At 44.3% G+C, this 27,614-nt stretch overlaps 1 protein-coding gene across 9 annotated transcripts in view; it reads right to left on the bottom strand.

Moving 5' to 3' along the window:
* LOC111866848 (CLIP-associating protein 1-B) overlaps window positions 1–27,614 on the bottom strand; it is a 206,452-nt gene that overhangs the window by 107,036 nt on the left and 71,802 nt on the right. The window contains exon 1 of one of the 9 annotated variants that reach the window (XM_023856170.1): window positions 15,145–16,216. The exons of the other annotated variants lie outside the window; for them this stretch is intronic. Within the exon in view, the coding sequence (XP_023711938.1) occupies window positions 15,145–15,325 (181 nt within the window). The 5' untranslated portion in view covers window positions 15,326–16,216. Of the gene's footprint in view, window positions 1–15,144; window positions 16,217–27,614 lie in introns of those variants that run through there. 9 annotated transcript variants of the gene reach the window in all.

Below are 27,614 nucleotides of genomic sequence, written 5' to 3'. Positions count from 1 at the left end.
TAATTTATCGAAACATGCGATTAACAAAATTGTCAAAACTCCGTCACTATTTATCGATCTGAAATTTGTGATTAGCTTCACGAAAATCGGGACCAAACTGCATACAGCATTCACAACGGCAGACTCCCAGCTGCGTCTACTCACTGCAGGACATTCTCGTCTTCGTTTTAATCGATGGTAGGTTTCGTGAACGCTCAGTATAGTACACAGCGCAAAATCCAACAGCTGTTTTCTTATCGAACACTGTATTGTCTCTCATGTTGCTATTTATGATGGCTTGGGATTCTTTGCCTCCTACTACGTGTCAAAATACTGCATGCCTGTCTGCAGCAGAATGACGTTAACGGCATTTCGATTCCTAAGACCGGCAGAGTCGTGATTTACTATCCAATTGTTGTTTTAATAACTGAGATTTCGAGCGTACCCTTCATCAAACGATTTAAGAAGCATTTCTCCTCAGCACTGTCGTAGGGGATGACTCCAGGCTAATTCTTCAGTCTTACTGGGGACACCACACATCCCACACCCCCGGTGTGACACCTCATCAAAATTACAACAAATTGTGCTGCTGGAACCCTGGCCGCTTTCGCTTTTCTTAATCTCTATACAGTCGGTAAGACTCCTTGGACGGGGGATCAGGCCGTAGCAAAGCCGCTACCTACACACAGAATAAACACACAGACATCCATGCCTCGAGTAGGCGATTCTCCTGATCCATGAAGCGATGATGATTTCTGGGTCTCGGCCCGACGTTCGTTCGCCATATAACCAAATGAAGAGCGAAGTAACATGCAGGGCCCACGCTGCAACAGGCCTACTGTACTCTGCCTCACACATGAATCAACTCCCTGTGTTTACTGACAGCCGGGCTGCGTTCACACAGCCTCGGGGCCACATACTGTCCTTATGGCTCTCCAGCAAATCAGAACGAGAAGCACTTCTATCTCTGTATTATAATCGTCGCTTTGCGGGTTCAAAAATTACCCCGTCATAAAAAATCCTATCTCCTGGAATACATCCCCGCGTAATCGGTCGACTCTTCACAACTACCGCCGTGAGAACCACGTATCCTCTCACGATATCCACAAACCAATGAAAATTAATCTGAGGCTAGGAGTAAAAGCAAAACAAGGAAAAATACTCAACTTATATGTCTCTAAACTGGGTTAGGAAAGGGATTATCGCTGCTTGTTGGTAACACAATTACTTCTCCCTATGTGCGGTAGCGTAGTTGGTTGAGGCACTATGCTACAAGCCGGAAGGCCGTGGGTTCAAGTCCCGATGGGGTCATTGGATTTTTTTCAATTTAACTAATCCTTCCAGCCGCACTATGGCCCTGGGGTTGACTCAGCCTCTAACAGAAATGAGTACCAAGAATATTCTTGGTGGTAAAGAGCGGTAGGCGAGTAGAGCTGACAACCTTGCCGCCATCTGTGAGCCGATTGTCTAGAAAATGTGGGAACTTTAACAAACCACAACCCTATGGGCCTCCACGGCCTGTTACAGGGATACCTTTACTTTTTCTTTTATGTGTGTAGAGAGGCAAGGAAAAAAAGTACAGTTATGGAACAGGTCACTGAAATCCTCATTCTCACGTCGCCCACGAACTTTTCAGGCCACTCCGATGCCAAACATTCGTGACAGCCAATTTCCTGATAACGAAAAGACTGTGAAGCAGTTCTTGCGAACCATGAAGACATCCGTCTCCACAGACAAAGTACGGCATCCAACACATTCTTACAAAACAGGAACCATCGCGAAGAATGCAGGACCACGGCGCACATGAAACAGTTATCTACGCGGCTCGTCTGTGTGACTACGATTACGACTGTATGCAGTACCACAATCACCACCACACTAGTGCCATAGCGTACAGGCCTCTCACGCGGGAGGCACCCAGTTCGAATCTACACAGGGGCATTGGTTACACTGACATTTCTCGTCATTTTCTTCAGTTCCTTCGTGGGGACAGATGTCTGAATTTGGTCCATGAGCGTTTCCAGTCGCATAAAATACAATTTATTATTCAGTATCCTGTCATTAGACCCCACACAGCCTCAGACACGCTATCTCCATCCAGAGCTTCAATCCGTCATTGTAATCCTGAGAGGAAGCCGCCTCCGGGCCAGAGCTTCACCGTTCCCGCATATGGTTGAGTAACATATCCTTTCTCGCTGTATGCAAGGCTCCCAATGCTGCTTGCTTCCCGGGAAACAGTTCACTCAGATCGTACAGTACTTAGGTGGGCCCGTTGCTGCTGCTGTACTTGAGAAGCTCTAAATAATAACTGTCACGGTGAACATGCTTTCCGGCCTGTTATTTTAAATCGCAATTATTAAAACCAAGCAAGCAATAAAGAACCTTATTTCGGCGTGGCACAGTTCACATATTTGGGAACGACGATAACAAATCAAAACCTGATTCAGGAGGAAATTAAGAGGAGACTGAACTCGGGTAGTGCTTGCTACCATTCAGTCCAGAACCTTTTGTTTTCTCGTCTGCTGTCCAAAAACATAAAAATTCGAAAATACAGAACTATAATTTTGCCTGTGGTTCTGCATGGATGTGAAACTCAGTCTCTGACTTAAAGAGAGGAACGTAGACTGAGGGTGTTTGAGAACAGGGTGTTGAGGAGAATATTTGGACCGGAGAGAGATGAAGTGACAGGAGGTTGGAGAAAACTGCATAATGTGGAGCTTCATAACTTCTACTCTTCTCCAGGTATAATTAGAATGATCAAGTCAAGGAGGATGAGATGGGCAGGGCATGTAGCGCGAATGGGGGAGAGGCGGAAGACATATAGGATATTGGAGGGAAAGCCTGAAGGAAGAAGACCACTGGGAAGACCAAGACGTAGGCGGGTGAATCTTAGAGAGATATAGTATGGGATGGTATAGATTAGGTTGATCTAGCTCAGGATAGGGACCAGTGGAGGGCTCTTGTGAACACGGTGATGAGCCTTCCAGTTCCAAAAAATGCTGGAAAATTCTTGAGTGGCTGCACAAATGGCAGCTTCTCAAGAAGGACACCACTCCATGAGTAATGATGATGATGATGACGAGGACGACGATGACGGTGACCATGAAGACTTCAGCGTCGCCTCCTAATACAGCCGAAATGCCAGTCCCACATAAGCCCCACTTCAAAAATGCTAGAAAATTACTAACCTTTCTTAGGCACGTTTCTTAAACTTTTCAACTGCCAATTCCGTTGTGTTTCGTATACTGCACTTACCCCTCAAAGCGGCTTCCCATTGCGGCAGCCCGGGTCAGGTCATGTGGCGTTTGTGGTGGACAAAGTGGCGCTGGGGCAGGTTTTCCCCAAGTATTTCGGTTTCCCTTGCCAATTCCCAGTCCACCGACTGCTCCACCTTCATCGTGACGTATAATCCGGTGCTGGTACAATAGACCAATTAGTGGCCGACGTACCGAGTGGACTCAGTCTCCCCCCCACCCCAAGAAACTAAACAGCATGCCTGACTGGGTTACAGCGTGTACAGGATGCAGCACAGTATTTAATTAAATAGACTTGAAAGGATTCTGGACTCTATCCATCGTCTGGTATATATAAAAATCACAACGTTTCGGAGACTGGATCTGTCTCCCTGCTCAGGTGGACCAGCTCTTTCTTACGGGCCCAACTGAGTAGGTTTCTCCTGTCCCATCCACCTGAGCACGGAGACAGATCCAGTCTCCGAAACGTTGTGGTTTTTATCTTATATATACCAGACGATGGATAGAGTCCAAAATAAGCTTAATAGTTCTCTACAGTATTTATTTAGTTTATAACTCAGGCCTATAGACATGAACTTAGTCTCGCCTGTAGTAATGAGTCTCATCCTTCATGTTATCCCTTGGAAATAATCTGTGTTGCCAATACGCTAGGCGCACACATAAAGAAATTCATAAGACACCCCAGCACACTCGTACTGTTCTTTCACAACAGAAATAATACCTACCTGATCTGTTTTCTTTTCTTCCCATAAAATTTTTGGTTTTTTATTGCTAGTGGGGTGGGACTGACTCCCTTGTACTGCGGCCACTTCTGGCCTATTGTACCAGCCCCAGATGATAGGTGAGGGTGATTGTGGAGCAATTGGTGGAATGAAGATTGGCAGGGGAAACCGAAGTACTCGGAGAAAACCTGTCCCAGCGCCACTTTATCCACCACAAATCCCACTTGACCAGACCCGGGATCGAACCCGGGCAGCCGCGGTGGGAAGCCAGCGACTAACAGCTTGAGCTATGGCGAGGCCAACATTTTAGTTTACTAAACAGAATGAAATGCCGGTCACGGTAGCCGAGCGGTCTAAGGCATGCACTGTCTTCGCTCGCTCGGAAGCCGGGATCGTGGGTTCGAATCCCATTGAGGGCATGGATGTTTGTGTGCGTTTTTCTGTGTTTGTCTACAGGTAGAGGCCTTGCGACGAGCTGATGACTCGCCCAAGGAGTCCTACCGTATGTGTAAGATCTAGAAAAACCGAAGTGAACGGAGTTCATGAAGGTAGGCCTAGGCCCACTGGGGCTGTAGTGCCAAGGGGGGGGGGAAACAGAAGGAAATACAAAATTCACAAAACTGTGTAAAAACAACGGACAAACGCAGTCACACATGAAATGGATAGCGCCAGCACATGCTGTTGCACGCGACCCAATTTAACTGCGTTACATCGACATTGCAGTATCACTTCACTTCACAGTACAAATACTTGTTCGCGAAACAAACCTAATTCAATGAAAAGTTTTAATTACGACATAATACATTCTGTAAAGGAGAAGTCCGCATAAATTAACTGATCAAATACAAAATTCTGCTCACGTACCGTACTAAAAACAGATACACACTCTGCCATGTGCTACAGATGGCAATTCACTTTCTATTCAGTCTTGCAGAATTTCCAGTTTCTGAGAAGTTATGTCACTGAGCGCCTCTAGGGCAGAAGGTTGGATGTGAAAATAAATTACTTCAACAATAACGTGTAATCCAAAGCACGGCAATCTGTGAACTTCTAGATTCTAGAACTTGTCGAGAATTCCGAACAAATACTAGTTTTTATTAATTTACTTGTCCTGTTTTATTGTGAGGTGTATATGAATTGTAAGAATCGCTGTCGTTAGGCAAGAATTCTCCTGAAAGCTCAAAAAGAATGAACTCATAACTACTGAGGTCCCATAATAGCGTAAACGAAGCCGTCTACACAACAATAACATATATAAAGTAAAGGCAACAAGATACATATTTGTATGTAACTTGCTATGTGCTCTTCCGTACTCATTTATAGGGGAGACCCCATACGGCATTATAAGTTATATAAACGTTCATCGTATGGTAAGTCACTCAACTACTGCTAATTACACAATTCAGTATGCGAAAAAGTATGTTTCGACTTAACGATTAGTCTTACGAACGGGACTTCGGAGCGAGCGTATACGGATGACCGTGCGCAGTAAAATAAACAGAGAAGTCGGCATAAAAATCCCGTTGTTACAGTCACACCAAGAACCGATTCTTCAGCGCAATACAGCACCAATCAAAGAGGGGGACTTTTTACGTGCAGCATCCGTTTCCGGGCGTGGCGTGCTCACGTCAGATCCACTGGCTTATAAAAGTGAAATATTATCGGCCGAAACACGCTCTGTTGTACAGCAGCTTCTTCATGTGTAGGGGCGCCACCACAATGACAATCTGACTCCGCACAACTGCATACTGATAACGCGGTAAATGTTTCCCGTCTTACCGCCAAATTACTTACTGTACATCCTTCAATTTTAATAGCCAGATCTTCGAAGGCATGCATTATAGTCTCTCTATGGCTCTGGAGTCCTTGTGCACCTTGTCCGACTTTTCAGTTTCTTAATCTTATACAGTCGGCAGGACTCCTTGGGCGGGGGATCAGCCCGTCGCAAAGCCGCTACCTACAATCAGAATTAACGCACAGAGACATCCACGCCTCGAGTGGGATTCGAACCCACGATCCCAATGTTCGAGCAGGCAAAGACGGGGCCACAGTGATCGGCACACATTATATTCGAACTTAGAGGTATGAAATTCATATACATAATACAATTTGAAAATAACCACAAGCATCCTGTTGTGCGTAACACTAATATACAGTATATCCACCGATCACAACTGATCCTGTCGAAATTTTTTATAAAACAACAATATTGAAAAACAAGAACGTTGTGATTTACGGAAATACTGTATATTAACCATATGTTTATTATGACAAACATAAAATACACTCCAGACTTATTTCTTTCGTACTGTTGCGCCCGAAATTAGTTGACACCACCCGGCTTATCGCACGTTGTATCCGGTATTCTAAAGAACAAAGCGTTTCAAAATGGATCTGTGTCCGTCCTCAGGCCAGGGGGTGGAAGAAACTCAGTTGCGTCCGCAAATCACTGGACCAGTGACTGAGGTCAGCTCTTTCTAACGGAACCAGCAGAGTAGGTGTCCCCCATCCCCTTGCCTGAGGACGGAAAGAGATCCCGTTTCCGAAACGTTGTATTCTTTAGAACACCGGACGATGGATAACGCCCAAGAAGCCAGTAATCCAAGTGTTATACACCACTGTCACAACCCTTCAGAACCTACATGAAACTTTCCGTTTCTGGTGGGGTCTCCAAACAAACAAACAAACAAAAAACAAACTCCGTGGCCTGTAGTCCGCAAGAGAACTATACCGACTGAGCGACCGCCGCTTGTCGGCGAAGTTAATGCCAACTTTAGCGGACAGAGGGTGTCGCATGGTCAGCGCAACGGAACCCCACGGCCGTTAATCTCGGTTTTCTAGACCGGAGCCGCTATTTCCTCAATTATCCTCACGAGGAAGAGCAGATCCCGTTCCCCTGGGTTTTAAATTAATCCTTGCTGTCTGAATGGTTTGCGTGTTTCTAGGAAAGACACGAGATTCTCTCTTGATTATGACAGCACTGGTGTGCCCGTGCACTACTGTCACAGATGCAAACACCTGCTGCTCCTCTACCCACTGAAGTTCCTGAAGAATTGTGCCACAAGCGCATTAACGCCATCCCTCTGTTCGTAATTCACACCTGGCTCCCAGAGATCACGACCCCTTGGGCCGCTGAAGGAGTCGACGGAGAGTAAGAAGCAGGTCCGCGGTATCACCGACACTTCTTCCCGAGGCTCACAAATTTGTATGCAGCTGAGTACGTGAATCCCGCAGTGCAGGACGAGAGAGGAAGAGACGCCAGCACTCTCGCAACACGCTTACTTAAACGAAATTACCTTTATTGAAAATGGGGTGGTCCATCCTCTGGATGAGAATTCTTCCGCCTCGGCGAGTCACTCCTACAAATCATCAATTCCCTATCAGCTCTACTCCCTCCGTTCATTACGAGCGCCTAATAGGTAAGCTGGAGTCAGACGGGAAGCAATCATGAAGTAACTGGGGAGGAAGCATGAAAACGTCTGTGTGAATAAAGCACAGTCCTTCCCACAGTGTTGCGAACGTTACTCGTTAAGTCTCAAACAGAAGCAAATCCTATGAAAACAAGACGGGATCTCAAGTGAGCTTAACGGGTTTCTGTTCCACACAAGTTTCCGCTCAATATAGGCAATTAACTGCCTTTACATTTAACGACAATGAAAAATAGTGCACTGCATAATGAAGTACATTACATACACACAATTACCAACGGTGCTTACAAGCTTAATTTGAATGGCAGTATTCACACATGTACGTAAGTCACCTATATGAGATTTCAGCAAAATCTCTGCCAGTTTATGGGCTACATATAAGTCCATTTGTGGCTTTATGCAAAATATGTTATACTACAGATAAATGTGCCAAAAAATGCAACTGCCCAACCAGTTTAGGTGGGACTCCCATATCGAGTTCCTACAAAGTTTGTGGAACGGTCTTGGTAGCACAGCATTTATTAGGGAGGAAACAGAGTTCTTTTTACTCGTGACAATATAGGGAACTGAAATGATGCACGGCAATAGTCCCTAGAAATAACACAAGTTCATTGGGGGGGGGGGTTAGGAAATCATAAAAGAATTTGAGAATAAATAAGACCTATTATATATATATCAGTTTAAAGCTGATATGTAATCAGTGAAGCCACACTCCTGAAATTGGTATGGAGGTAAATACAAACACGAAGACGGCAAGAAGCTTTTGGTTCTGTCAGAAAAATTTGACGCGCACAAAATCTGTGCCTAAGTCATAAGTTCTTATACAAGAGACAGATGATAACAGTAATCTGTAACCAAATAACGATTTAAGCGATATGAAATTTGACTACGCTAGTAATCAAGCTTACGACAATTTGCACAACAGTCAGTGCGCTAACTCATGAGCTGAACTGGATTTCACTGATGGTTTAAACAAAATACTGACTCACTGCAGCTGAACCCTTCTTGAGCGGCCAGTTGCGCAGCTACTCAAGAATTTCCCGACATTCTGTGGAACCCGAGAGTTCATAACTGTGCTCACAACAGTCCTCCACTGGTCTGTATCATAAGCCTGTTCAATCCAGTATATACCGCCCCATCCTATCTCAGATCCATTTCAATATTATACATCCATCCATATCTTGGTCTTCGTGGTGGCTTGTTTACTTGTTATAGGAGCGAAGAAGTGTTTCGAAGAAACACTGCAGAGAAACATGAAACACGCTTTATGGCCAATACGCGTTTACCGACAGTGTTACGATTTTCAGGATAATTAAATAAGAGTTACTTGATGTCAAATTTAACCGAAACCGGATTAACGGTGTATGACACACATTCCTGGACGACTTTATGTAAAATAATGTTGTACTGAAACTATAAGGCTCGAAATTGCCCGACAAGTTATAACTAAGTCATCAATGACGAGTTTAGAAAGATCTACTACGTCACAGGCGGAAGAACTGATGGACGAGAGATTTACCTTCCACATAAGGAGATGTGAATAATACCCCAATATGTGCAATAAACACGCGGAATTTCTTCCTAATGACGAAACCCAGAGAGAACTTCTAACGGAGAAATGGTAAGAACTAGTTTCTACTGAAAAGAACGGTAAATGCCACGTCTTCAAACTCCGATTCGGGCTTTTATCAACGGCAACGGTAACTTCCTGTTCTCACTAGGAAATGCCAGTTTAGTGCACTGTGCTTCGAGATTTCTAGTTTTCAGTAGTAAGAACTGGTAGTTTCAGGTTTCGGGTTCGTACTGAAACGTAACTATCTTCATGGAGCTGGGCACTCCTTGAGAAGCCGCCAATTGTGCAGCTACTCAAGAACTTCCCAGCATTTTATGGAACCCGAAGGTTCATTACCGTGTTAACAAGAGCCCTCCACTGGTATCTATCCTGAGCCAGATCCATCCAGTACATAATACCCAAACCTACCCTCTCTAAAATCCATTTTAATACTGTCCAGCCACTTATGTCTTGCTCGCTCTTCCTAGTGGTCTCTTTCCTTCTGGCTTTCCCACCAATATCCTATATGCGTTTATCTTCTCTCTCATTCGTGCTATATGCCTTGTCAATCCAATCCTCCTTCACTTGATCACTCTATATTTGGCGAACAGTACAAGTTATGAAGCTCCTCATTATGCAATTTTCTCTAATCTCCCGTCGTTTCATCTCTCCGGTCCAAATATTCTCAGAATCTTGTTATACACACTCAGTCTGTGTTCCTCCCTTAACGCCAGAGACCAAGTTTCACACCCATGCAGAACCACAGGCAAAATTATAGTTTTGTATATTCCAATTTTTGTATTTTTAGACAGCGGACGAGAAGACAAAAGGTTCTGGACTGAATGGTAGCAAGCATTACCCGAATTCAATGTCCTCTTAATTTCCTCCGGAATCAAGTTTTGATTTGTTACTGTCGTTCTCAAATATCTCAACTGTGCCACATTTTCAAAACATCTGCCAGTTACCTTTGTGTCATGATTCCGCCCTGCATTCTGGTGAGTGTTGTTAAAAACATGAATAAATAAAGTAAAAAGTAAAGCTAATCCCTGTACCAGGCCGTGAAGGCCCATAGGGTTGTGAGATGTCGAGGATCCCACATTTCCTTCAGACAATCGGCTCACAGATGGCGGCGAGGTTATCAGCCTTATGCGCCAGCCGCCCTTTATCTCCCAGGGAGATCCCTGGTACTCGTTTCTGTTAGAGGCTGAGTCAACCCCAGGGCCATAGTGGAGCTGGAAGGATTAGGTAAACTGAAAAATCCAATGACATCGGGAATCGAACACAGTGCATCAACCAACTACGACATAGCGTGCCCCTTACTTCTGCTGGTTTATTATAAAATAAGTAATTCAAGTTTAAATATGGTTCTCTGTCAGATCCTTCTTTCCCCTCATGAAGAGAACCGGGCCACAGGACAAACTTCACAGATTGACCTGGAAGCATCTGAGTTAGCCAAACCTAAAACGAGAAAGCCCATCGGTACACTTACGTAATTTTCGTTATGTCAGATACTTCCGGCATTCTGTAGGCTACGCTTGTCATTAACAGACATGAGGTAACGTAATTCATTGCGAGATGCGCACCGAAAATGCCAACGCTTCTTGTGTACACTGACATATAGAGAGTTTGCTCTCGTAGCATGTTTACTTACTTACTCATGGAGCTGAGCCCTTCTTGAGGAGCCGCCAATTCTGCAGCTACTCAAGAATTTCCCAGCATTTTATGGAACCCGAAAGTTCATTACCGTGTTCACAAGAGCCCTCCACTGGTCCATATCCTGAGCCAGATCTATCCAATCCATACCATCCCATCCTATCTCTCTAAGATCCATTCTAATATTGTCCACCCACCTACGCCTTGGTCTTGCCAGTAGTCTCTTTCCTTCTGGCTTTCCATCCAATATCCTATACGCATTCCTCGTCTCCCCCATTCGTGCTACATGACCTGCCCACCTCATCCTCCCTGACTTGATCATTCTAATTATACTTGGAGAAGAGTACAAGTTATGCAGTTTTCTGCAAACTCCTGTGATTTGAAAAAAAAATTAATCGACATTACATAAGTACACATGCCCTCGTGTACCTAACACGTAACTTGAACTTCTGTGATTTAGCTGTGTCGTATGAACATATTTCAACGTTTCGGCATATGTTGCGACGCCCTTAAACACAGTGGCGTCCTTCTATACTGCAACGGAGCGGCTGAATCCCATATGTGAATTTATAAGCGACTTACTGGACTATGAATATGACACCGATTTCTATTGACAATATTGACTGAATGTTTCCAGTTGGCCTTTCCTGTAAAGAAGGGATCCAACTTGATAAATACGGGCCAGACATAAAAGCTGGACAATCAAATTTCGATGACTAACTTGTGGAGCAGACTGACAAGCTAACAGCAGCTCAGCTGTATAAAAAATCCGTAGATATTTATGGAATTCGAAGGTCCGTTACCATGTTCACAAGGGGCCAGTCTCTATTCTAAGCCTGATGAATCTAACCTACTCCCCTAATTCCTAGTCCCTTATGATGCACTTTAATACTGTCTTTCCACCTACGTCTGTATCTCGTAAGTGGTCCCTTCGGGGTTTCTGAATAAACTTTTGTCCCTATCATACATTCTTCCATCCTAAAGGTAAAAAGGAAAACTTGGTCCTGTGCCTAAATACTTAAACACTACGCCATGAAGCAGTATGCGGGAGTGCATGTATAGATCCACATTTTCTTGACCTCAGCACTAGCTGGAGGTGAGTCGTCAGCTTCACGCCCCGGCCGCTTTACCGCCGGGGAAAGAGCCCCCGGTACCCATTGGATAGGAGGTTGGGTGGACTCCAGAGCCGGTCTGGACGATTTGGAGAAAATTCTTGAACTTAGTGGAACCTGAACTCCGACCCCTCGGTCGTCCAGCCCATAGCCAGTCGCTATCCCGGCAACCAGCCTACCTGACATACTCATCGTCATCATCACTCACGTAGCTGCGCCCTTCTCGAGAAGCCGCCAACTGAGCAACTACTCAAGAACTTCCCAGTATTTTATGGACCCCGAAGGTTCATTACCGTGTTCACAAGAGCCCTCCACTGGTTCCTAACCTGAACAAGATCAATTCAATCCATATCATTCCGTTATATCTCTCTAAGATCCATTTTAATATTGTTCACTCACCTGCGTGTTGGTCTTCCCAGTGGTCTCTTTCCTATTTGCATTCCTCTTCTCCACCATTCGTGCCACATGCCCTGCCCACCTCATCCTCCTTGACTTGATCAGTCTAATTATAATCAGTAGACGCCCTACCCGACATAATCATCCAAATATATGACGAATGCGAAACATGAAACTAAAATTGCACGACTGTCTCCAGTCTCCGGATACTTCCTCTCTGTTGGGACGAAATATTCTCCACAGCGCCCTACTCCCAAACGCCATTTGCCTAAGATCTCCCCTTAAAGTGAGATACATTTACTTACTGACTCATGGAGCTGAACCCTTCTTGAGGAGCCGCCAATTCTGCAGCCACTCAAGAATACATTTAGTTATTGATTCCAGTATATTTACAGCGCCGTTATATCAAGAGAAGAAAGACGACGAATCCTGCGCAGCTAATGCTTCGTTGAGAAACGCTACCAAAAGCGAATTACTGGCACTTCCTAGTTTGTCGTGCACTCTATGTAATACATGGGACGAAGCGTTGTGACCGTGCGGCCTGGGGCGAGAGCGACCTCGAGGTTTCGGCTCCTCTCCGGAATGCCGTGTATGTATGTATCTGAGCCTTAGCGCCGGAAAGACTGGTTGAATTTAATTCACAATCGTCACTGAATAATTTACGTCGCTGTCCGGTGAATCTGAAAATCGCGTCTCAAAACACAGAGGCCCTTCACATGGCCCCAGAACGCAAAATGACAGTTTTCTCGAAAAGGGCAGCTGAGATTACATTTCAATAATCTGCGAATCCCACATCCCTTAACTAAAACTAACGAATGGTTTATTCAGGGAAAGTTGAGCCCACTAAGGTCCCGGAAGCGAAATGTCAGTTTCCTCGAAATCGGCTTTATGGATCAGACGGATTTCACTGTTGTTCGGCGTTCAGTAATCAACACTGGTCTACCGACCGTTTCCACGGTAACGCAGTCGAGGTTAACTGCACCGTTCTTTCTTTTTACCATGAGTTGAAAGCTGAACTTATCTACATACAACTTGCTGAGGCCGGTTCACTCCTCACGAGCTAGGATATAAACTTCATACCTTATCAGATAAAGAAATAAGGCCATCTTGACGCGGTCTCAAGGCCATCCAGACACACACACAATTAGGCGCCTTGAATCGCTGACGCAAGCTAATTGTTTTCGAAGCGCCTTAGGTGAAGCCACGATAGCGCAGTCGGTATAGCGGCTAGTTACGGGCTGGACGACCAATGGATCTAAGTTCGAGTCTCGGTAGGGTCAAGAATTTTCACTTTTCCATCTCTTCAAGACCGGCTCTGGGGCTATCCCTGTAACAGACCGTGAGGGCCCATAGGGTTGTGAGACGTCGAGGCTCCCACATTTTCTCTAGACAATCGGCTCAAAGATGGCGGTAAGGTTGTCAGTCTTAAGCACTGGCCGCCCTTTACCCCCCAGTAAGATTCCTGGTACTCATTTCTGTCAGAGGCTGAGTCGACCCCCGGGCCATAGTGCGGCTGGAAGGATTAGGTCAATTGAAAAGTCCAATGACCTCATCAGGACTCGAAACTTCGACCTTCCGGCTTGTAACACAGTGCCTCAACCAACTATGCTATCGCGTGCCCCCTAAGAAGGGGGAAACCACCTCAATCCGGACAGCAAAGCCTAGGAGGGCCTCGACCCATGTATCTCCCAAGTACAAATTTACAGCGTTATACAAATTTCATGAGCACACGTTTATGCGTCCACTTCGTGTAACCTGGTGCAATCGTCACACCAAACTCATTATTGGACTAAGAAACGTCTGAGTCATATGTTTCCGGAAATATCAACTTGCATGGGCACACAATCCAATGCCGAACTCTATGTGTGGGGAATTGAATCCCAACCGCGTGCGCGTCTATGTTTGTTTCCGTCGGAATTTTTGTAATTATGCACTTCTCACTGGCCTTCATATTAATTTACTGCCATTAAAATATGTTATTCTAACACACCGCACTGCAGACGGAGTCAATGAACGGTACAGATATCACGATGGCCACTGCATTCGTGCATAGTATTTTCACAGCAAAAATTGTTAAAAGTCACCAGTTATAGAGTTTACTGAGATCTATACTTTACGTATTAAATTTAAGCAGAAAGCTATGTATTACCAAGGAAAGGATATTATGCAACTTTAGTAAAAACAGGAACAACAGAAGAGAAACTTCAAGCACGAATGTAAAGTTAGATTATGACATTCCTATGGTATATTCCAAACCATGCGACGGGATATTTTGTTGAAGGACTAATTCTAAATCGCCTCTAAACTAAACTCCATGGCTTTCAGTCCGCAAGCGAACTATACCGACCGAGCGACCGCCGCTTGTCGGCGAAGTCAGGGCTAACTTTTGCGGATAGAGGGTATCGCGTGGTCAGCGCAACGAATCCACACGGCCGTTAATTTCAGTTTTCTAGACCGAAGAAGCTATTTCGTTTAAATAGCTCCTAAATTATCCTCACGAGGCTGAGTGGAACCCGTTTCAGACCCACTACTTCTCAGAAACTCTGGTAGCGCCGGAAATCGAACCCGGGACCTCTGGATCTGTAGCCAGTAACTCTGACCACAAGACCACAGAGGCGGTATAAATTACCACTGCAAGATATAAATAAAAAACACGCACCAAAATGTACAAAATGCCAAGCCTTTTCTTGTAATATACAATTTGTAAATGCATTCACAGGAAATTCTGAACAACACAGAAGTTTCACACAACCCAGGTGAACTCATGTACCAATTTAGTCCATTCAGTCCAACAGTAAATGGAGAAATCCCTAGATATAAAAGGAAATTTATAAGAGGGGGCAAATTTCCATTGCTATTGGCGTACTCCCTTTTAAGGAGTCGTGCCAGATGACTCAAGGATTCATGGTCTCAAAATTCTGAATCACCTCTGGCCAGAGCTGACATAGGAGGAGGAGGAGGAGGAGGATGAGGGCGATAACAATGACAGTTCAAGACATTCGAATGTTCAAAAGTAATTACACTGAAAAGTATTGATAAATTTCGTACCTGAGTCGAGGCTGCGGGTCCTGTCATGGACATCACAGTGGCAACCCCTGCATTTACCGCCGGGATGCTTAATCACGTTATCAAACTGCAAAATCCAATTTGTATCCTGACCCCAAACAGTGACGTCGGGTTCAGGCAGCGGGCTACGAACCCGCCACCCGCCCGGCTCTGACACTGGCATCACGAAAATGTTTTCATTTCCACAAATGTATTGCCTTCGACTTATGGATCACGACCCAAGCATTCCCACAGTCACACAACTCAGCAATCATTAACACCGGCAAACCACAAGAATAATAATGATCACTACTGTTAACACTGAATATGTGAAGCCCATTTATGCCTCAGTCTGGTATTCCTGAACCGAAAACCTCTCACACGTGAAACACGATCTAAGTTTCATTATAGGCTCATCATACACAGAAAGTACAAAATGATTAAGGATACGATGCAAGGACACTAGGACCAGCTTAGTCTCAATGGAGAAATAACAGTTACATATAAACACTTAGTTTCGAACCCCTATATTACTGCAAAAACTTTAGTCCTCTGCCCTGTGGGACCACTTATTTAAGCTGTGTTTTAGAAATCACTTAAGGTTCGTCAACATGTGGGGATGTAACGTTTTATTTTATATTTCTTTCAAATACAATTCTGCGAACAATCGCTATTACCGCTGTACAACACTAGTATTGTCTATCTTGCACTCGAAAGAGTGAACAGTAGGCCAGGCACAAGCTTCTGCGTAAGACAACAACATTCAGAACTGTTCAACTGTCACTGCCAACAATCGATAATTACACAACCATCTTTTTCAACATCACGCACACGAAAATCATGCTACAAATGTATATAGTATCCAGCAAACAGTGAATGTACCGGAAAGTTCGCTATAACCTACAGAAATACCGTTTGTTATAAACGTCATCTAAGGCGGAGGAGTTGTGACGTTAATTTCTCGCGGGTTCATTAAGTACAATTATTATGCCGATACTGACAAGTTTCGTCTGATATAGGTCAGTGTATTACACACAGATTAAGACAACTCCAACCTTGGCGTCCGTCGCGCAAAGACGGGCGCACGCTACTGGCTGCATGGCCTACCATAATACACGGCACTCTGCCGGTGAGTTCCCCCACCCCCAATTATATGGAGGGGACATTTCACCAAATGCGCTTCCTTGTTATTAGCTTTGCGCAAGCGCGTTTATTTTGGGCTTTATAACTGCTGAATCCCTCACCGTCAGTGGAACATTGACACAACAGCACAATCTCCTGGGTTGTAACACCGTGTAGTAATTTTAAATTCGCTTAGTGGGGGGGTGGAGTCCAACTGGGTCCACTCGGCACGGCGGCCACTGATTGGCCTATTGTATGTAGCCTGCCCCGGGTGATTATGATGATGGAGAATTTGGTGGAATGAAGATTGGCAGGGGAAACCGAAGTACTCGGAGAAAACCCGCCCCAGCGCCACTTTGTCCACCACAAATCCCACTTGACCAGACCCGGGATCGAACCCGGGCCTCCGCAGTGGGAAGCCAGCAACTAACCGCTTGAGCTATGGCGCGGCCTTCACACCGTGTAGTAAGTTCACCGACGTTTCGAAGGAACGTACGCCTATATATTAGAAGTCGAAGAGTAGACCGACCAACAAACCAGCAACAGGCAGGTCTTCTTGCCGCCGGCTTCTTGTGGAATTTGGAGGCAATACGTTCCTCCGAAACGTCTATCAGACTACATGGCGTCACCGCCGCGAGAACCTCTAACAGAACAGACGTACGTAAGAATAAGGTGACGTAAGTTGGCTCAAGCGGTAAATACTTTAGATTTGCATTCGGGAAGCACCCGGTTCGAATCTCGGCCAAGACACCGACTATCCTGCATGGAGCCTCTCCTGGTTCCCCTCAGTCACCCAAAGTGAATGCCGGGAAAGTATCGGGCAATACACCACGATCGCGTCCTCCCCAATTTGTTCAAGTTTCCCGAAAGCGATCACGTGTCGCAAAAAAAAAGAAAGGGTAGAGCTATCCCTGTAACAGACCATGGAGGCCCATAGGGTTGTGAGACGTCGAGGTTCCCACATTTTGTAGACAATCGGCTGACAGATGGCGGTGATGTCAGCCTTACGCGCCGACCGCCCTTTAATCCCAGGAATATTCCTGGTACTCATTTCCATTAGAGGCTGAGTCGACCCCAGAGCCATAGTGTGGCTGGAAGGATTACGTAAACTGAAAAAGAAAATCCAGTAACCTCATCGGGATTCGAACCCGCGACCTACCGGCTTGTAGCATAATGCGTCAACCAACTACGCCACCGCGTGCCCCGCAATACTGTATGTGATACCAAGAAAACACTATGTTCGTAAAAGTATTGTACAGAACGTACTTGCACTATTGAGGGCGCCTGATGAAGTTCGTTCCATTGCCGGGATAGAGCCTACCTACAAGCGTATGCAGGTTCTGGACTGAACTGTAGCAAGCATTACCCCAGTTCAATTTCCCCGCATTAGTACCCGATCATCAATCGTATCCTTTGTACGGTACACTACCGCACTTGGCAGATCCACGTCAAAATATTTCCAGTACTTACACAATAGACATAACACACTGACACAAAATACTGCTAGCTCGTTCATGACATACCGCATAACTTACGTTCTTGAGACGTGTTAATGCAAAAGAAAAATTGTTGCCGTGGTAACCAGAAATTGCGTACTTTCACAGCTGTAACCTCACCGTTACATTACTTCGAATTGTTACTTGCCAAGCGATCTCAGATATAAGCGTTACCTCACCGAGGGTCTCGATGTTACTCTCAGGAAGCGGCTTCACTCATGACGGAGTTCGTCTTCTGCTTCTAGTCTACATCCAGGCATGCTCTGTAATTGTATCGTTCATATTCAAGTAAAAGTAATGCAGAAGTACAACAAACTGGAACGCTGCATAAGGCCCGTCCTATTAGTACTCCACGGGCTGCACAATATATGTTACCGTTTAACGAGGGCAAAACGGCCTGTAAGGACCTTCATGGAACAGCTGATTTGTTACTTCCGTATATTTCCCGTTCCGGTCTAGAAAACCGAAATTAATGGACGCGGCCATTCGTTGCACTGACCACGCGACACCCTCTACCCGCTAAAGTTGGCACTAGTTAGGTAGTTAGTTATTGGAGAGGGTGGGTTTCCCCATGCACTGAGACCTGTATTGGTCCATTGTGCTTCCCTCTATGATTTCTACCAGTCTATATATCCTACGGTACTGGTGCTTACCATCAGTCCCGCCCAGCCAGCGAGACCGGCTCNGAGAAGTATCTATAATGCTTCCCCCATCTACCGGAGGTATTAGTGACTGCTGTTGGGCGGGAAACGTCCGCAATTTTGGCTCAGTGACCTCCTTTGGAGATATGAGGTTCTTTTACGTGCCGTAAAGCTACGACACGGGACCCACGGCTTAAAGTCCCTCCCGGAGGACTTGTTCCCTGAATTTTTCCGCCCTTAAAAATTCGACGACCTCCGCCGGGTATTTGAACCCGCGTACTACGAGTCATGAGGTGGGAACGTTACCTCTAGACTACGGAGGCCGCTTAAGTTGGCACTAACTTCGCCGACAAGCGGCAGTCGCTCGGTCGAAATAGTTCGCTTGCGGACTAAAACCACGGAGTTCGTTTTGTTTTTTTGTATGTTCCCGCAGTTGGACACAGCTCTACAATATTTATGCACTGAGGAGTGCTAATGAAACTGCAGATTTCTAAGGGTTCGCCAGCGAGCTGCAGAACATTCGGACAGAGGGCTTAAGGATGTGTGCACTGAGCCGTGCTGAAAGACTATCCAGTTGCCAGATAGAAGGCCGTAGCACATGTGCAATGAGCTGTGCTAAAAAAAAAAAAGAGTATTTCTTAGCGCAAACTGGTATCAACTGTCGTACAGGGAGTCAAAGCATATATACATCGATGTAGTATTGTGGCATCTTGTTGCACTGTTTTTTTCTTTCCCATGTATTCGCTTGTCTTCCGTGATACTCACACTAACAGTTTTAGCACTCAAAATTTAACATCTACACAAGACACAAACGAAGGAAATATACACATCACTATAAAAACATACGTTATCAACACAAGTTGTACAAAGAAAAAAGGGAAATTATGCTTCAGAATTTAAGGTTAAACCTTAAAGTTAGGAAAAATGTTACGACGGTAAATAAAAGTGCAGCAATTTCACAAAACAAGTTCAACGCATCTGATTATCGCCAAAGAGAGTACAAATGTTATGTGAAGAATGCGAATAGAGACATACAAAAGAAAAAGTTAAGAGATTTAAAATAATTTAAATTTTTAATTTTAAAACTTGTAGTGTGGGTTGCAGTGGAGATGAAAGCGAATATGTGAGAGAAAAACATATGCACTGAGTTGCGCCCAAGCAATAGCTGCCCGCAGCATTTGTGCTATTCTTGTCAATAACGAAATAATATCAAACTACTGACAATGTGAACTGTCTGAACTTCGAGACAACCCTTCATTTACCGTCAATTAATTTGGCTGTATCACTGACTGATTCAATTCTGAGTGGTATACCTCGCGTCGTTGAAGCTGAAATAACTACACACCTGTATACCGACAGATAGTGACTAGAACTACTTCGAACACAATTCTACTTCCCAGAATCACAACAGCGAATATCCATCACAATCGGTTCACTTAAAACCCGTCGACATCACTTCCCTTGCCGTAGTTATGAAATTAAAGTTCGATAATACATTGTGTACTGGGGTGAAGTATAGAGCGAACTTCTTGGCATATGACTAGCACAGGAACGGAGAAATTTTTCAGCATGCGAGAAAAACCAAACATCGGCCAGAATGGACAAATACCCTTCTCAATTACAGAGTTCTTCAGTGTTTATTTACAAACTTCCACAAAACATATTTCACGGAATATCAATGCCGTCTTAATGATCGGATCCAGTAGCCTCCAAGCTTTTCCAGGCTTGACCCGATTCACGCTACAACCGAAAGCAAAATTCCATCACTATCATTGTTCCTCATAAAGCGATTCTGCAGTACAAGCCGGGAGCCGGATTAGGCAGCAGGAGTAACCCTAGCACGTAGCCTACGACGCAGCGTAAACTGCACACAACATACTACTAATAACCTTAATATTATGTAATACTTTTCATGTTAAGAACGAGAAATATTGTATTAAATTAAGCTTTTCTTTCATAGATAGATTCTCTATGCGATCTTTTCAGCTCAAAAGGCCTACAGACAGTTAAAAGTCGTCCATTTACAGTTTTCGAACAACTGGAAGTATAAATATGCAAGAAAATGAACAGATAAAGACCCCCCTAAATTATACAATATATACTTAAGAGCTGTGCTCCTCAGAAGGACTTACGTGGTCTGACAATAAAGTTCGCGAACACATCTCAGTAAGAGTGCTACGTACCTCATTGCTGAATATCACTGTGGTCGCCTTCAAAGTACTCCAATTGGGAAGCTATACACCGATTCTAGGGCCCAGTCCACCCCTCAAAATAGTTCTGGAACTGGTTTTATGGAATGGCCTTCAGAGCTGCCGTCGTATTACTCCTGGTATCATCAATGTCACCAAAATGCCTTCCTTTAAATATTTCCCTCATCTTCGGGGAACAGAACAAGGTCACTTGGGTCTAGATCCGGTGAAGAGGGAGGGTATCCCAGCACAGTTATTTGTTATCTAGCTAAAACTCCCTCACAGACAGTTGCTCTAGTTGAAGCTCAGACATTCTCGCGACGGCGCACCAGAACACACTCAGACAGCAATAGACGCCGCTCAGAAAGAGACTGCCATACATCAACAACAACACAGCTGTGAACCGCTGATATGCCAACGTCATCAAACCATACTGAAGTTTCTGTCACGGAAAGCAGACGGTGGCGAGGTCATGAACTTTATTCTGACCTCGTATACACGAAACTCTACCATCCATGATGTTCAGTTGCTTATAAGAAAACAACATGTCGCTAACAGAGTAAAGAGTGATATTCAGTAACTCTCGAGGTGCCTTATATTAGACAAACTGAATAATCCAAACTACGGAACATTCCTCAATGCTAGTTGATCTTATTCAAATTGGCAAGAAGTTCAACCAGGAGCTACAGATCTCATTTACTGGCTATGTGATGGAACTCGACAATCCAATAACATCTTATATCGGAGACGCATTCCGCAACATCTCGTTGAAGTTATGCGAAGGATGCACGCTGGGTCAAGAATCTGTTTTAAATAAAAAAAATACTACCCGGAAGAAATAAACTTAGGAGTTATACAAGTGCACAGAATTTCTCCTATACTATTTAATTTATATTTGGTTCATGCTGTGAGAAGATGGAAACCACAGCTGATTACTCCGAATTTCCCCGATCAATTTGAGGACAGAAATTTCATAAACATTTTAATGTTTGCTGACATGGTGATTGCTGGAGATAAAAACGCCATGCAGAGGGGCTTTTGGAGCTGTACAAATAATAAGCAGCTATTACCTGAAGGTATCTATTGAGGAATCCAAAGTAAAGGAATTCACGGGGAGGAAGACAATTGCATCAAAACTCATCTTATAAAATAAAGTGATACAATAAGTAATAATTTTATGGGATTTTATATCTCGCATTTGGGAGTAGTAGATATAAATCACCCGTCTAGAAAACCGAAATTAACTGCTGTGAGGATTCGTTGCGCTGACCACGTGACACCCTCTATCCGCTAAAGTTGGCACTAACTTCGCCAACAAGCGGAGGTCGCTCTGTCGGTATAGTTCGCTTGCGGACTAAAGCCACGGAGTTTAGTTTAGTCTTTAGATATAAATCACAAAACTGAAAGACTGTGAAACATGACTCATGCATCCAAAAGTATATTGCAGGCTACCGAGGTGAGATTCTTTAAATCAGTGACTGAAATAACAAGACAATATAAGATTAGAACTTATAGTATTAGGAATAAACTATATGTAGAAAGTTTAAACGTAACTGTTAATAAATATAGGAAAAGTTGGAAAAATCACGTACAACGAAGACTGAAAATACTGTCAGGCGATCGAGTGACTATAGATGGGGTTTGGATTGGTAATCGGATTTACTGAACTCTTAAACAACCCGTGACTGCACTTTGTAAAACACTATCACACAGACTAGTGTTCTGTCACAGTCTCCAATGCGCTGCTTGGTAGCGGCTTCCAACAGCGGACGTTCCCTTTCCTCTGGGTTCCCGGCCTCAGCTACCAGCTTCTCACTTCTCACAACTGCAACTCTGAACTGACTGCCTGCAAATTTTCTCTCGACTTCCCTCTAAGACTCTAGACTCGGACTGACTGGTAATGACACATGGTCCTCGTTATAGACTCGGCATGGACCGCACAGAAAATGCCGCTTCCAATAGTTTTTATTGTTGCGTGGGTGTGTTGCGGCCTTCACGTGACGGCTTCTGAGCCGAGGATAATGATGAATACAAACACAGTGTCCTGAACTGNGATCAAGCGCGGGGGGGGGGGAGATGCTGCCTGCTTCAGTAACTTGCTATAACAGCGGAAAAATGTTTTGATGTAAAGGAAGAACACCTTGAGGAGGAATGAAAGTTTGGAATTTCTGGCATGTACGAGTATATTATTTTTTCAAAATAAATAAATGAGCAAAATCAACCTTGAACCACCATCGCATAATTGATTTTGAATGATTTCTGGCAAAAAAAATAGCCGGATAAGATGCTTACCCATACATAATAATACAATAAAGAACTAATCCACTCATCACCGTACAGAATGCAGGTATTCGGCACCCATAAAAAGCGTCAGGTATGTTCAAAATCTGATCTTCCCGTAAACCAAACCACATTCCCATAGCGCCCTTATCTAAAACAAGCCAAAATGAGTAGGCTGGCTCAAGCAGCAAGGCTTCTGGCCTGTACTTGAGTTCTTCCCGGAACTAATCTCAACAAGAATTCCGAATATCCTAAGGCTTCTCATGGTTTTACTTAGTCCCTCCAAATGCTGGGATAGTACCTTAAAATTAGGTCATGATGGTTTTCTTCCACATCCATTCCAATTAAATGTTCACTGTTACGTAATCACTCCATTCTACACAGTGTGAGGAACTGGGGCACTGTTAAACAGACTACAAATAAACAAACTATTAAAGAAAACGCAGCAAGTCTGTCACAGTTGCACATTCCTATACATAAACTGTGACAAAACGAAATCCTTTCAAAAGTTCTACGGTTACGGAGCGGAGCACGCCATATTAGGAATACGGCAGGGATCTTACTTTCGTTGCAGAGACGTTACGAAACGTTACACTATTATGGAACAAGCATTAGAAACTGTCGTGCGGGAACCGATTAGACTACACTCATTACACTTGTGTCGGATAAGTTTGCTGGACACACGGGGCACGGGATCGTCAAGATTCCCAGCACAAATTTCGGGTTAAAATGGTGGACTACCGTGGGATCAACTCTGCGCCTCTACTGTTGCGAGCGATTGGGGGGGGGGTAGAGATACGTTGGGGAACAGAAGAAATACAAATGTATCAGCACGGAAAAGCACGAGTAGTGCGACATGTCGAGTTCGTGCGTATAAATGAACGCCCCACTAAGCCGTCAGGTTAGCACATTTTACGCGTGAGAAGTGGGGGATGTCAGGTTTCCTTTGAAATCAACGCAGCTCCCCCCCCCTCTAATCCCCAACTTTAGATTCCTTCTAGAAATCCGAGACCGCACATCCATCACACAGCCCCAAACTCGAGACCCGGCAATTCCACGAGGACATGACTACGTTAAGAGTTGTCTTCTAAGGACTTTACATAATTTAACAAGTTTTGTGGTTTATTTTAGAATGTTGTCAGCCCCCTCTGTGGTCTAGTGGTCAGAGTTCTTAGCTACAGATCCAGAGGGCCCGGGTTCCATTCCTGGCGCTACAAGATTTTCTGAGAAATGGTGGGTCTAGAAAGGGAGCGCTCAGCCTCATGAGGATAACTGAGGAGCTATTTCGAGGAAATAGCGGCTCCGGTTTAGAAAACCGAGATTAACGGCCGTGGGGATTCGTTGCGCTGACCACGCGACACCCTCTATCCGCTAAAGTTGGCACTAACTTCGCCGACAAGCGGCGGTCGCTCGGTCGGTATATGGACCAAAGCCACTCAGTGTGCTTCGCGTCGAACGGCAGGACGAACGATGAATAATCGGAAGGATGGGATTTGGAAGGAAGCGGTTGTGGCCTAATCGAGGTACCAAATCGGCATTTGCCAGCAGGAATTTACGAAAAACACGAAAACCCTCAGTCAGAACTGACAGTATCCCAACCGAGGAACTTCCGTATACAATTCTCAAGCGTTCCCGCTGTGTTCTCCATTATCATCACTGTTATCGGCTACTGACATATGGTCAAGTCCATCAGCGTCAACAAACCACATTACGCCAAATGCTCTCCGTTCTTCAACAACTGTATGTTTGGGGCTACGCCCTTCGATATTTCACGAAACAATTACAAATCACAGATTTTCAAAATTCATTCCATTTTTGACATTATGTATGTATTCAAATACCGGCCGGGGCATGCGGTAGCGTAGTTGGCTAAGGCGCCATTCTACAAGCCGGAAGTTCGCGGGTTCGATTCCCGATTAGGTAACTGCATTTTTTCAGTTTATCTACTCTTTGCAGCCGTACTTTGGCCCTGTGGTCGACTCAGCCTCTAACAGAAATGAGTACCATCTTCCTGGGAGTAAAGAGCGGCTGTGCGCAACGCTGACAACCTTACCGCCATCTATGACAAAATGTGGAAGCCTCGACGTCTCACAACCCTATGGGCCTTCACGGCCGGTTACAGGGATAGCTTTACGGTTTTGCCTTTATCCAAATATCGGTAAAACTGAATGGCCATGGGCTCGTCACCAAATACAGACCGGCTCTGAGTCCCACAAAGCCTATAACAGCAGGGGGGTGACCTCCATTCGGCGCTGAGGTCTAAGACTGCGTGAATCTTCATTTCGAAGCCTCTTATACACTTTAATGGCTTCACGGTCAGACAAAAGGGCATTTTTATCTTTTAGGATCCCCCAACTTACACCTCCGCAAAGCCTCCATGCAAACACAGTAATGCTTTAAACTATTATTTACAGACACCTCTGAATTACGAGTATGTACACAGTAATGAAAGATGTGAGCAAGATTCTGACGTCATTGAAAACCAAAAGAAGGGCTAGAAACTTCTGGCATTAGCCCAGAGCCCTCATTTGTATGAGTTGTTACTCCACGTACATTAAACAGGCCTTAACTTCTCATAATAACACACATCAGAAAACCACAAACAACAAATTTAAAACGCTCTTTTGTATCTCCTGCATACGCCAATAAAATGAAGATCTCGTTACCACACACATTCATTGCGAAGTACAGTAAAATCTCACTAATTCGGATTAACAGGAGAACGGATAGTCCGATTATAGAACATAAATATACGTAAATATTTTCAGGACGAATTTGTATAAGTTTGAAAAATGCATTATTATCAGTACAAATTAATGTATGTCATTAGATACTTGCCTCAGCCGACAGGAAGTGGGAAACTGTCATAAAATCCTCCTTTGAAAAAAGAACTCTGCTCTACGCAAACAAAATGCACATACACAAGGCAGTCCGAATTACAGAGGATCGAAAGTAGTGGGGTTTAGCTGTATTGTCATTAAGAATTATACGCTCGTTGCAGCCGCATCCTAAACATTATCATACATCTGGGAATACTACACAAGACGGGGCCAGTATTAGTTATACATTTTGGAAGGATAAATAAATAAAAGTTTAAGCATTAAACGTTAATGACAGAAATGGGTAGTTACTATAGGATTCTGACGATGGTGTATAACACACAGAGATATTGGGTTTTCGGACTTTATCCATCGTCCTGGTTTTTTAAGANGAAACGTCGTGTTTTTCTTAGTTATCTTAAAAAACCAGGACGATGGATAAAGTCCGAAAACCCAACACAAATGGGTATTCGGCAAAAGAAACAAATACTATAAATAATCATGAAAGTGTTTAGACAGCAAAGACTTTGACAAAGAAATAGCACCGAAGTCCGAAATGACCATAAAAACAAGACTGGAAAAGATCTCACTTCCAGCACCATTCTCTGTGACACTGTCCAGCGTCCACTTGAAAACGTGGAGGCACATCGGTTCACAGCACGCAGTTCTGCGCGTGGATTCAGAACAGTTTTTAAGAAGTTTCTTGGATTTCAGTTGCAGCGCTCGACCTACAAACGTTATTATGCACAAAACTGTAAATATAAATTACAGGGAGATTAATTTCCGGATCATTCCGAACGAGCATTCAGTTCGACACATCACTGATGAAATGCTTACATGCAGCCTTCATCAAAGCCTGAATTACCAATAAAATCAGATCACATTTTCATTAAACTAAAAAGTGTGGAAAGTTCTACTCCAATGCAGGTACGGTAAAAAAGGTAAAGATGTCCCTGTAACAGGCCATGGAGACCCACAGGGTTGTGAGACGTTGAGGCTCCTACATTTTCTAGACAATCGGCACATAGATGGCGGTGATGTCAGCTTTACGCGCAGACTGGCAGCCCTTTACCCCCAGGAAGATTCATGGTACTCATTTTTCTTAGAGGCTGAGTCGACCTCGAGGCCATAATTCGGCTGGAAGGATTAGGTCAACTGAAAAATGCAATGACCTCATAGGAAAACGAACCCCCGACCTTCCGGCTTGTAGCCTGGTGCCTTAATCAACTACGCTACTGCGTGCCCCGTGCTCCAATGGAGTATATTAGAAACCTGTTCTTTGATATTCTGAATACCTCGCTGTACATACAACCTGCTGAGAAGCTAATGAATTAATGATACTGCAGACATCTCACTGCATTCATTCAACAATTATTTAAGTTACACGTTACACAGTGCCATATGAAAAAGGGTTCCAAATGAAAGTTTTGCATCTTAATCAGATTTCTCTTCTGGACCACGTTATAATTCGCTTAGAATCAGTCGCTTTCAGGAAATCGGACAGCCGCGATCCAAACTCAAATTCATACTGCAAACCCAATATGAGTATATAAAATTTCACTGAAGTCTGTTGAGCAGTTTCCGAGACAAACCACGGTGCCTTCCAAGCACTGGGCGCAAACAGCACATGAACATTTGCAAAACGTCCTGAGGTCAAATTCGCGTGCCTTCATACTTTCCAGCGAAACCGTCCACACTTGCTTTGTTTTACTGAATCACTGGGATATAAGACAATTTTTTTTTTGTGCTAGCGTGAGTTTTATATGCGCCAATCCGTCTGTAATCCAACCACTTCTTAGTCGGCCTAACGACCTGGCAACTCTGCAGTCCCCCATTCTGACACTCCCAAGTTATATATTGCATGTGCAAATACAAAGAATGAGTTCTAATGGCTTTAAAGTCTACCTCAACTAAAATGTACAGATC

This window comes from Cryptotermes secundus, unplaced genomic scaffold (genome assembly GCF_002891405.2).
Source record: "Cryptotermes secundus unplaced genomic scaffold, Csec_1.0 scaffold643, whole genome shotgun sequence".
Taxonomy (NCBI): Eukaryota; Metazoa; Arthropoda; class Insecta; order Blattodea; family Kalotermitidae; genus Cryptotermes; species Cryptotermes secundus.
The sequence above is the reverse complement of the archived record's forward strand: the minus strand, read 5'-3'. Positions and strand labels throughout refer to the sequence as shown.